Raw genomic sequence first — 12,956 nt, 5'->3', positions numbered from 1 at the left:
CATTGTAGCCTCCTCTTTTGTTTTTCCCCTACCATCCCTTCCCTCCCATCTCCACAACTACATTCCACTGCCCCCACCCCTGCCTCCAGCTTAAATTGTAAAGTTCATTTTTTGACATAGCATCTTGTATATCTCATTGTTGCAATGGGTCAACCTGTATCCCTATTTAAACAATTTGTTTTTTTCCCTTCCACTCCACATATTATACCAACATCAAATATAGTGAAAACGGGTTATACCGTGGGGGAGGGTTAGAAACAACAGCAAGAAAGAAAAAGCCACTTGGGTCCTTATCTTGGGGTTCATTTCACTGACCTTTCTAGATAGGGTTTCACATTTTTCCTAGGCTGACCTGAACTGTGTTGCTCCTGTGTAGCAGGATGACAGGAGTGTACTACTATGCCAGTTTATTTATTGACATAGTATCTCACTTTTTCCCCTGGCTGGCCTGGAATCATGATTATCCTGATATTTTCCTCAAGTAGCTAGGATGACAGGCATGAGCCACTGCCATGCCATTGGGAGCTTATCTGTTAATAAACACTCTGTTCTGTAAAGATGAAGTACAGTTTGTTTACCTATCCACATTCTGAGGAATATGTTGGATTGCTTTGAAGTTTGGCAATTAGGAGTATAGCTGTGATTTTCATGTGTTCTCCTTTGGTCATATAGCCAAAGGGATGTCACAGAGTGAATCTATGCCTTTGGGGGCTTGAGCTCATTCACAGAAAGTAAGACTCTAGAAAGTTCTGAGGCTAGTCAGTAAAGCTGTGACCCCAACAAGATGTTGGGGATCTGAATGCTATGTGGTCCTCCTTTGTTCTTTCCAGTACTTGTAGCCTACTTAATCATATATTTATTTATTGAGGTATTAATTTTGGGCTTAGACATAAATTATTCACATCAAGAAGGTTATAGTTTCTTTGAGGGGATAGAACTTCAAGTAAATGGTTAAGGATGTTTAAAGCCACACTAACTGTATAAAAATGAATGGCATCACCTCATTTGTAGGGTTAAGATAAAAAGAACCAACAGAGTACTAAACCACATCACCATCAGTACCCAATTCCAGCCTAGCATTGCCAATGCAAGAAAATACTAAGAATCTACAAAGGGAGCATTGGGGAACTTCTCACCTTCTGGATAGGGAGGAACAACGTGGCAGAAGCAGAGAAACAGTTTCAGGCCAGTGTAAGAGGATGGTGGATGGAGGTTGCTTCTGCCTCTGCCTCTAATATTAGCTGTTTGGGGAGAGAGGCTGTGTCAGGGCAGTGGTTTGAGTTCCTCTAGTGTCTCATTTCAAAGGCCTCTGGTTTCTAACTCCTACCTACTCCCTGCTCTGATTCATCTGCTTTGGTCAGTCATGCAGGCAGTGAACTTGATAAGACCCTGTCTCATTAGATTACTTCTCTGCTACATTCCAGCACAGCCCTGTGTGACTGCCTATAACATACCAAGTGGAAATCCCGTGACATGGTCCCACAAGACCTTCCCCATGTCTCTCCATGGATCTGGGTCACTTCCCCCTTGTGTAACTGCCCAGGTTCCAGTCATATCCAAGCCGTTTTCCTCCCTGACCACATGGTTTTTTATGTGTGGCTAGATACTTGATCTTTTCTCTTCCCAGGGTTCCCCTCCTACATGTACTTCTCACTGGTTGATTTTGTTTCAGGGTCACCTCATCTGACTCTCCACTTCCCAACCTCAGAATCTTGGGCTTTGCCACAACTTCCTGTGGGGCCCCTTGAGTGTTGCCATCACTCTCTCGCTTGACATTGAAATAATTTAGCGGCATGTCTGTCTCCTCCACTAGGCTATAAGCTTGTTTGATGGCTGAGATTCTCCTCATGTACCTTTGTAACCTGGTGCTCAGCAGACAATAAAGGTTGAGCTTAAGGATCATGTTACTAATAAGTATTTGAGGTGTGACTGTAATCCAAGGGAATTTGGGTTGAAATAAGGTCTTCTTAGGGGAGCTTTGGGTCAGATTATTCCTGTTTAGCCTCTTTATCCTCGGGCTGATGAGCTCTGCTTATCAGCTGATTGGAAAGTTCATGGAGCCACTACTCAGGGTCATCACTGTAGGTGTATACAGAGGAGAGAGCTTAGACTTCTCAGCCCTGTGTGGTTGTGGACTTTTCTCTTTGAATTTGCATGATGGCAGAAGTGTCACAGTTAGGATCACAATGAAACTTTCAGTAACTGCGGGGGTTTACCTTTTATTGCACATAAAGGGCAGAAGGCAATTCCTTCTCCATTTGCCATTTTCAGTTACTTGTTACTCAATTTTCAGGTGTGGGGCAGCAATCATGTTACTCTCCTCCTTAGTTTCTTCAGTAAAATAAAGAGGTTGCATAGATCAGAGATTGGTACTCTGCAGCCCAGAGAGCTCCCTATAGGAAATTTCTAAACATCTATGCTATCAGAATTTTCATTAACATTTTATAGTCTTTCACAACTCATATATAATTAGAAAAACTTCAGGAAACAGTATAAAATTATTTCCAAAGTCATAACACACAGCTTTTTTTCTTTAATGAAAAACAAATTTTCTACTATACTACATTTTTTCTTCCTTTGGAATATCAATCAGTGTGAGCCTGGTGTGGCTCATGCCTTTAATCTTAGCTGCTTAGGAGGTGGTGAATTGGAAGACCATAGTGAGACCCTATCTCAACAACAACAACAACAACAACAAAGGCTAGGTTTGGTGGTGTGCATCTGTCATCCTAGGCATGTAGGAGATGCAAATAGCATCACTGTGATCCACGTTGATCCTAGCAAAAATGCAAAACTGTATGCAGACAAATAACTACAGTAAAAAGGGATGGGGGCAGAACTTAAATGGTATAGTTCCTACCTAGCAACTTGGAGGCAATGTGTTCAAACTTAATACCACAGGAAATTAAAAGAAAATAAACAAATAAAACATTAGCATGTAATCATGTACACTAGCTGCAGATAGAAATGGGCTTGTTTGCTAGGCACCCATGGATTACATGGCCCCTTGGAATCCATGAGAATGATACCCAGAATGGGATTGGATTGATCCACTGCTGGTAGGAACACAGGCTGAGTGCCTTTTCCTTCCTTCCTTCCTTCCTTCCTTCCTTCCTTCCTTCCTTCCTTCCTTCCTTCCTTCCTTCCTTCCTTCCTTCCTTCCTTCCATCCTTCCTGGCCATTTGTAACCTCACATGGCTCAATGTCTGGAGGATGAGGAGCTCATTTCTTGTGGCTACACCTGAAAAATCATGATGCTTTTATTCTCTGGATGTGTGGAAAACAGAATTTTTGATATAGGTGTGGTCATCTTGTCCATGAGTATGTCTGCTCTCAAAGGGAGATGAGAAACAGCAAAGTCAGTATCTCACTGAACAGAGAGACTCCTAGGTCTCCATCCAACTTCTCTCACAGAGCTTGACACTAGGTGAGAGGAAGGTGTGCTGGAATTCGTGCGCTTAAAGGCAGTATTTTTTATGAACCCACAGTGTGTTGTTCTAGAGTCATCTTTCTCTCAGTTTTACATTCTCTCACTGATGTAAATTGGTTCTATTTTTTCCCATTGAAATGAATGCTATGATCTTTCTTTCTGCATAGATTGATGCTGTCTTCTTTGTACTCTTAGCTGAGCAGGAAGTCCAGGACTCCTTTGGTTATGTTTTTCAGCACTAATGTTTATGGGCCACACAGGGTTATCCAACACAATGCAGGGGCACTGTCCTTTACGTGGACTTTAATTTTTGCCCTCTGTTATGTTAGAGTGTAGTCCAGTGTTTGAATCTATGGAAGGGACATAGCTTACTTTATTTGTTAATACGTTTTTTATTGTAAAAACACTGTACAGAGGGGTTACAGTGTTACATCAACAAGGTAATGAGTACATTTCCTATCAAGCATTGTTACTTCCTCCTTTGTAAAACATAATTCACTTTAAAAGGCAAGAAACGTGGAGGGCAGGATGAGGGGCAGTTACAGACCTAACTAACAGAGTTCCCATTATACCTGTTAGGCCCCACTAAAGGTAGATGCTGCTTGCCCTTTACTCAAAGGCTAATACCACAGAAGTGATTGCAACCAGCACACCTGATTTGGAAGGGTGTATGTGGATACATTCATATAGTCATCCCTTCCTTCATGAAATGGGCTGTGCCTGATCTGAGAATAGGGACTATATAATCCATGCCCCTTGCAGTTACTAGAAGGGGGGCATTGCCTCTCTCTGAGAGCTCTGTAACTTTGATGCTTATGAGATGCTTAACATACTTATGACTGTTTTAGACTCAGCCTGGTCCTAGCTCTACACTTGCATTTTGAATCTTCCTGTTGGACTTTCTTCACACACGCAGAAGGGACCACCTGCCATTTTTGGTTGCTTGGCAGCCTTTTCTCCCACATGCCTCTATGATTGTTTGAGAACAACTTAAAGTATAAGAATAATTGCTTCTGTTAGAGGAACCCAGGTCATTTAAAAACCCAAGAGCTCTCCAGCTGAGCCAGAGGTGGCAGGACCTCCCTATGCTCTGTGCTGGTTGGGGCTATGCCACCTTTATTGGCATATCTCCAAAACTGAGGTGACTAAGAGGAGGAAGGAGATGCTTTGGGAGCTCACGAGAGAAGGTAGAGGCTTACATATAGATGGAGCCTCTTACTGTCTTCTTGCTGGCATAGGGTGGGCTCTAGGTGGGCTTCAGGCTTCTTTTCCTGATTCATATAAGGAGTCTCCTGTCTTTTTCATTACCTGGTTTTCAGGCAGTGGCACACTTGGACTTCCCTTCCTTAGCACTCAGAGGCTCAAAGGACATCTGCACCGTGAGTGTGGTAGTGGAGAGTCAGGGAAACAGTTGAAGACTTTGTCACCCTTTCTCATCAGTCTATCCCACAAGTAAATGTGTATAGCCTTATCAGCACTATCTATCATTCAACTCAACCTAGTAGATGTAGATTAGTTTACTCAATAATGGCAGGGCACATGCTCTCTTCAACTGTATACCAAGTATTCATCAAGATAAGCCATCTTCAGATTAGGAAGTTAGCCTTAATAATAAATGCAGAAAAACTGATATCTTCAAATATATGCTCTGTGTATATATTTAACTAGAAATTATTAACAGAAAGATATCTAGAAAATTTCAAATATTCACCAGTTAGGCAATATATCTCTAATAAGACATGGGTCAAAAGAAAAATCTCAAGATTGTTATTCCTGAATGAATTTAATGAAATATCCAACATTAGTGAATTTAGAATGAAAACACACACCAAAATTTGCAGGAAATAGCTAAAGCAGTGCTTAGACATTTAAAGCATTTGATATTTAGTTTTAAGTGCACAAAATAAAATAGTTTCAAATCAGTTAATTAAATTTCTGTCTTAAGAAACTAGAGCCAGGTGCTGATGGTTTACATATGTAATACTACCAACTCCTCTGTGTTTGGGGGCATGGGAACTAAGGCATTGGGAGGATTGAAGTTTGAAGTCAGCCTGGGCATACCCAATGTCATTTTTGATGACTGGTCCTGTGTGAACTTGATCTCCTCCCCTGATAAGTCTGGCCTCATTAGTGCATGTGAAATGTGGCCCACTGAACAGTGAGATAATAGAAGTCTGTGCAAAGCTTGATCTAGGGAACTCTGAGAGACTGGCAGCCCCTCTTGCCTTGCTCTGGGCCAGGATTATTCTTATATATGCATGTACTCAGGCTCAGACCAAGGTAAGACTGGCTTCCTTCTCGGAGGACCACTGCATAACCTGGGGAAGTCCACTAGTCTGTACATCCACTATCTATGCTGATCTTGGGTGTCTTGTGCTGCCTGGGCAATGGGGGTCCTGGGAGTGTTTGAGGTGACCAGCAGACCCAGGAAAAGGAGGGAAACAGAGACTTCTGAGCCAAAAGCATGAGGTTGCCAGGGCTGTAAGCCAGGAAGGAGACATTCTGTTTATCTGAATTGATTTTCTTGGTGTAGTTGGCCATACTGGGAGACAGTATATAGATAGAGATGTGGAGAGAAGGGGACTAGCAAGTAGGTGAGAATCTGGGCAAGACCTTCTCTACAACTCTCATGTCCCCTCTCCCTGCCCACCTGTTACACAACAGACATAGTTCTTGCTACTGTTTGAAGGGAGGGCTGTGTCCTAATAGAACAGAGGTATATTAGTCACCTAGGTTGTATGAGTTCTGTTCTCTTCATATCCTCTTGTGTTTATACCATTGGTTAAGTCAGTTCAACTAATTGTTTTGTTCTTTATTTCAGAAAAACTCTACAACTCCAGTGGACGAGATTTAAGAAGGGCCCTTTTCTCCTTGAAGCAGATATTTCAGGTAAAAAGTAAAAAAGTAAAAGTACTCTTACGTTGTATTTTTGCTTTGCTATTGAAGTATACCTGCTGGGAGCTTATCTGGTATTTATTACATATAGCAAATTATGAATTAAGTCAGAATCTCTGAAGAGAATATTTTAGACATAAAATAAAGATAACTGATGATGGTTATAATTGAAGTCCTTCCTTATGTTTCCCAGTATCAATCAACCTTCTTCCCAGGCCACCATCTGGTTGTTGAATTTGATGTTCCTCTCATCTTAATGGAAAATATTCACCAACAGTAGGAGATAATATTTTGTGTTAACTTCATACATATGCTATTATGCTCTGTGCATCTGACTACAGCTTACTTAATGGAGGGTTGGAACGGGTGCAGGCCTGACTGACCAGAGCTCTGGTTGAGTATTACATTGTTGTGCATTTAGCACAAAGTATTTTGTGCATTCTGCTGTTGTGTATGTGTTCCCTCATCTGCACATGCAAGTCTTCCTCTCTGGTTCCATGTATCCTTCCTTCTTGAGCCTTTTTCTCATCCCTACCCTGAGAAAGTCACAAGCCTGTTGGAGTGATGTGCCAACAGATGTGCAGGCAGAGATTGGACAGATGTGTAGACAGGTCCCAAGATAATCAAAGACAAGAAGGCAGGATGAGCAATGAGTTTGTGAAGGTGACCTTTGCACAGAGCATGTCCATCTAGATCCGCTTTTTCTGTCTCTTGTGAGTTTGCACTTGAGGGTACCAGCCATTTCTCTGCAGTTCCTGATTTACCTGTATTAACTGATTGGGTAGATTCGGTGCAAGAAGTAATTGGCAAAAATACAGACCAAGAAATTCATCTTACCTCTCCATTCTGTGCTATTTTCCCTTCAGTTCATTCCATCGTGCCACCCAGGACAGGATCCCCTTTCTTGTGGACATATCTGGAGACAAATCCTCTTGTCCATCTTCCCACAGTCCCTGCCTAGCTCCATCCTGGCACACATCTCAGAAATGTCCTTGTGCAGAGGCCAGCGTTGGTTCAGGCTCATCCTTTTCTCACCTGGAAAATGTTACTGCCTGCCTCTAGGGCCTCCCCCACCCAGTGCATCCTTAGCTCCCCACCACAAGGAGCTGAGGTGATTCCTCTCTTGTTGGGTCTATGTTGCCTTCTGGATCACATCGGAATTTCTCAGTTTAACATTGAGAGCTTTGATGTGGCCTCTGGCTCTCTCTCCTTCTGGCTACATTCCAAGTTGTTCCTGCAGCTGTACACCATGAGAAGGCCATGATCTTTGTCTTTCACACCTTTGCCCCTAGGCCCATAGTAACACAAGATACTTTCCTGACCCATCCCTTCTCTCATGCCTCTGTTTTTCCTCCTGCTGGTGATGCTCTCTCCAAATGGTCGCTCGTCCCTAGTCAGCATCTCTTTAAAGTACCCTGTGCTTACTCCTAGTGCAGAACTTAAGGTACCCCATCCAGGCCCTTTTTTGAGGCCAGTAGTTTGCTAGTTCCATGGATTTTATCACCAGGTCTTGGGTGTCTTGCACAGTGTCTGGTACCATTTAACAAATGAATGGATACACTGAATTGAATGGTATTATGGAAGATGTCTGTGACTTTAGGCATTCCTGCCTCTACGTTAGGGAATGTTATATACTTAATTGTATCAAAATTCTACTTCCCTTGTATCCCTCTGTGCCTTCACATTACTCATAATAACCAGACAAAACTTTTTTCCTGCCATTGAGTCAGACTCTTGCTAAGTGCTCAGAGAGGCACATTCATCCTGTTGCTCATACTATCTCATCCAGCACTCAACCTGCCTCTGGTCTCCATTACTAGTCTTTGACTATTTCCCTGATTAGGTATACAGTTAGTGGCAGAACCATACAGAGAAGAGCTATTTCAAGTAGTTTAAAAAACTGCAGTTTGGATATATTCAGTAGGATAAACTTTAAGAACAAAAAGAAACAGAGTTGATTAATATAGCATTATTAGTAGTTACAGTGTTGGCATTACAATTCTGAGACTTGGGTTTGTGAGATTCTAATTCTGCCATTCTTAGAGTTCTTAAAAATAGGAGTATTAAGGTAAAACTCTGTTGTCTTGGACTCAATTGGAAGTATCAGAATATCCCCATAGTGTATGCTAAGCCAGCAAATAAAGCATATGTTTAAAAGTGTTTATTAACATTAGCAAATGTGTTTATGATTTATTTAGAAGCAAGAGTCAGTTCATTAGCAAAAAGTATCCCTAGTAGAGAGATATTGGCCTAGAACATCAAAAAGAATAACAGTCCCTAGAAGAAGTAGTTGATGCTGTCTTTAGTAGGATATTACATTACAATCTTTAATTATACAAAGAACAGGAAGCTACCAAATATTACTAAAATTATTTCTCAAAGCACTGAGTAACAATTGAAAGGTTTCCCACTGACTGTCTAGAAATAGGACAATAAACAATGATAAAGATGACAGTTGCAATGGATCCAAACACATCATATACGTATGGGCTTATAATGATACTAAAAAATAACAATAGATTGGTATAATGACTATGAAATGGATACCAGTAACCTAGCTTATTCCAAGAAAATGTTAGTGAACTAGGTATTTTGAAAATGAGCAAAGTTTCAGAATCTCATATTCATCTTGTCTTTCCTTTATGGACTTTAGGATAATTAAGTAGTCAAGGGGAAGTATCATTTGCAGAAATAGTCTAGCTAATGAGTACAGAGTAATAGAAGGTCACCTTTTTTTGTAACACCTTATAAACAAATGGGCTTCTGTATTGAGCATCAAGAGTTTCTAACATGATAGAAATGAGGTACGACCAGACATTGTATACCTCCTGAGGGGAATGCAAACTTCAGTGTGATCAAACCAACAAATCAACCCTGGATTTGACCATGCTGTTATATGAAACAACCAATTATAGATGATATAGGAAAATAATAATCTATGCCACAGAAGAATAATCAGTAAAATCCAGACTGTGGGCCACTTTAAAGGTCCAGTGACCTTGTTTCTTCAACACACAGTTATTAAGAAAAAAGAGAGAGAATCCATGAATTAAATGACATTTCAAAGATATGTGCTGGTGGCTCATGCTTGAAAACTTAGCTACTAGGGAGGTTGAGATTGGGGGAATCAAGATTTGAATCCAGCCCAGGCAAAAAAAAAGTATGTGATACACCCTCTCAATTATTAGCTAGGCCTGGAGGCACATGCCTATTATCCCAGCTATATCAAGAAAACCTAGAATAGTTGTACTGAGGTCCAGGCACACAAATGGGAAAGAAGTGAGACCCTATGTCACACGTAACCAGCACCAAACAAGGCTGGAAGCACTAATCTAGCAAGTGCTCTGAATTTAAACTCTGTTACTGCCAAAAGAAAAACGTTTCAAAGTCATGCCAACAAATTGCCTTGTGTGTACAAAGCTGTATTATAGAAAAAAGTTGGAAATTTGGTCAGTGTTGGACATTTGATAGTTACTTTAAAAAGTATGAAATCACTGTCAGTACCAATTTAAAAAGTTCCAAGTCAGGTGCTTGTACATCACACCGGTAGTCCTAGCTACTGAGGATATGAGGATCACAGTTTGAAGCCAGCCCAAGGAAGAAAAGTCTGAGACATTTTTTCTTTGTTTTTGGTTGGTTGTGGGGCCTGAACTCTGAGCCTGGGCACTGTTCCTCAGCTCTTCAGCTCAAGGCTAGCGCACAACCACTTGAGCCACAGCACCACTTCCAGCTTTTTCTGTTTATGTGGTGCTGAGGAATGGAACCCAGGGCCTCATGCATGCTAGGCAAGAACTCTACCACTAAGCTACCTTCCCAGCCCAGTCTATGAGACATTTATCTACAACTAATTAGCAAAACATAAGACATGGAGCTGTGGCTCAAGTGGTAGAGTGCTCAAGGGCAATGTCCAGGTCCTAGGTTTAAGATCTAGTATAAAAAATAGTTTCTATAGTTTGGAGATACATATTGGAACAATATGGATTAGTTGATGTGACTGGGATTTGCTTCAGATTGCCAGATGCAGTGGAACAGGCATAGTTGATATGGGAGTTATAGTTCCTTAAGCTATTTTGTTATCTTTCGTATCTGATTAAGGTTTTTTTTTTATTGAAAAGTTAAGAAAACAAATATGTTCATAGTTGTTACATTTATTTTCAATCTTCCACCTTTGGTTGTGTTCCATGAGGTCTCAGGACTGTAATTTCTACTGTTGATTCACTAAACAAATAATTTCTTTTTTGGTTGGGCATGGGGCTTGAACTCTGGGCTTGGGCACTGTCCCTGAACTCTTTAGCTCAAGGCAAGTGCTCTACCACTTGAGCTACAGCGCCACTTCTGGCTTTCTGGTGATTAATTGGAGATAAGAGTCTCACAGACATTGCTACCCAGGCTGGCTTTGAACCATGATCCTCAGATCTCAGCCTCCTGAGTAGCTAGGATTACAGGTGTGAGCCACTGGCATCTAGCTAAACAAATACTTTTGAATAGCCTGATTGGCAAGGGTGAAGGTACTGGCTCCCCAGAAGTTACAGACTGGAAGACCAAAAACATTAGATAGCAAGGCACTGGAGATGGTTGGCATCACACAGGCAGCAAACTGTTTAAGACTTACATGGTTCCTTCTGTACCCATGGGTCCACCTTTCTCTATTCTCTCTGGTGTTTTCTACTCGGGCAGGTTCTTTTAGGAACTAGACTTTAAAGGCTTAATTAACAGAGTCATTGGCCATCTGGATCAAGTTGAATATTCCCTAATAGACATTTTAAAAAGAATCATGGGCTGATAGGCAATATTATTTTTTTAATAAAGTGATAATCACTTATCACTTAGTGCTAACATTTTTGTTTTATTCAAGCTTGAAACGAATGTTATAAAAATTGTTAATGCTTATGTATTTTAGGATCTGTATTTAAAACCAGGCAAGGACCTTGCCAATAGGGAAAATTTTTTTTCCCCTTTCTATTTCTTATCCATGAGCTAAGTACCTTATCGACATATGTGCATGCATTTTAGTTATGGTTCTGAATTCTTTATAAACACTGTCTTGCCTGTCCTGTGTTTTTTTTCTGATTGAGTGCCTTTGCCAACAGTCAGTTTGCTGGTAAATGAATATTAGTGATTAGCTTGAGCAGTTTCTTGAGTGCTTGTTCTCACTTTTTCAACGTGAAGTCATGTGTGAATCTAGTTTTAGTTAAAGTAATAAACATTTGTTACATGCTTGGAAAAAAACCTTCTGACTAGACATGAGCTCATCTAAAAGTCCACTTTTCACATATGCTGGTGGAAAAGGATATGGTGGAGAGAGAATTATTTTTTTATTTCCTTTATACACATATGAGTGTAAAGTAATTTTCCAAAAACTCACAATATTGTCCCATTTTCTCTTTCTTCCACAGCCGTGATTATCTCAAAGGCTGAGTTAACACAGCTGTCTTTCATTATTTTCGGGGCACAAGCATCACTTCCCCTTCTCCTCGCCAGCTCTGAACCTAGAGTGCTGTGTTTCTTCCCAGGGACCCTTTGCTGTGTCTACCCACATTTTAGCTCAAGACCCCAATCCATATAATTGAAAAATGCCATCACAGAAAGAAAGGGTCTGATTTCATGTAGAGACAGGAGAATTATGCCAGTTCATGTATTTTTTTTTAAAGAGATGAACCATGGTTGCTGACTACTACTGTAATAACCTTTCATTATTCCATTAAGATTTCTACTCTTCACATCATTGTGATTTCTTATTTTTGCCCATTATAACTGAAGATGGATGTTCCAGTCTTTTCTTAGAGGTTCTTGAGACAAGGTACTGTCCAACCCAGGAAATCTCCACATCTCTGTAGAGGAAGTGGTAGAAAAATCTGTCTTCTAAAGCTCTTCAAAATTGATGGGGTCTGTGGGCTGGCCAGACATCATAGTCCAGTGGTCTTGGGTGTGTGTGTGTGTGTGTGTGTGTGTGTGTGTGTGTGTGTGTGTGTGTGTGTGTGTGTGTGTGTGTGTGTGTGTGTGTGTGTGTGTGTGTGTGTGTGTGTGTGTGTGTGTGTGTGTGTGTGTGTGTGTGTGTGTGTGTGTGTGTGTGTGTGTAGTTTTATATACTCTATCTTTAAAGATAAAATCTAGTACCAGATCTGAGGTTATTGACTGAGAGCTGCCCCTAAAACTTCTAAGGAATGTAATAGCAGAGCCTGAGCCCCACCCCAGGAATTCTGTTTAAATCCATCTGCGTAGGGTCTTGCTCCCTAGACTTTCTAAAGCTTCCCCGGACAATCAATCCTCCTGTGAAGGTGCTGGGGTGAGAACCATCTGTATGAATCTCCATATCACCTGGAGATCTTGTTTCTCAGCCTTCTGAGTCAAGCTGCAGTCTAGGTCAAGAGTGAAGCTAGGCAATTTGTATGTCTAACAAGTTCCCAGGTGAGGCACCTGCTACATCTCTGTGGGTTGGTTGGCCAGTTTAGGGAGTTCTCTTTGAGAACCATTAGATTGGATGATCACTGAGTTTTGTTCCCTATGTCCTGCCTTCTGCTGAGACTGAGGTGGCCTTCCTGCAGGAGAGTCTCCCTCCTCCAGGTGGGTGGCTGGGCCTTTGGCATGATTCATCTTGTGCCCTGCAAGAAGGACAGTGCAGGAGGTGAGA

At 41.2% G+C, this 12,956-nt stretch overlaps 1 protein-coding gene across 7 annotated transcripts in view; it reads left to right on the top strand.

Annotated features, from left to right (window-relative positions):
- Positions 1–12,956, top strand: part of Fhod3 (formin homology 2 domain containing 3) — a 430,675-nt gene that overhangs the window by 176,172 nt on the left and 241,547 nt on the right. For all 7 annotated transcript variants that reach the window (XM_070029308.1, XM_070029306.1, XM_070029303.1 and 4 more), the window contains exon 4: positions 6,252–6,319. In XM_070029308.1, the coding sequence (XP_069885409.1) occupies positions 6,252–6,319 (68 nt within the window). The remainder of the gene's footprint in view (positions 1–6,251; positions 6,320–12,956) is intronic.

This window comes from Dipodomys merriami, unplaced genomic scaffold (genome assembly GCF_024711535.1).
Source record: "Dipodomys merriami isolate MVZ:Mamm:240054 unplaced genomic scaffold, mDipMer1.0.p SCAF_2, whole genome shotgun sequence".
Taxonomy (NCBI): Eukaryota; Metazoa; Chordata; class Mammalia; order Rodentia; family Heteromyidae; genus Dipodomys; species Dipodomys merriami.
This window is presented reverse-complemented; position numbering and strand designations above follow the sequence as displayed.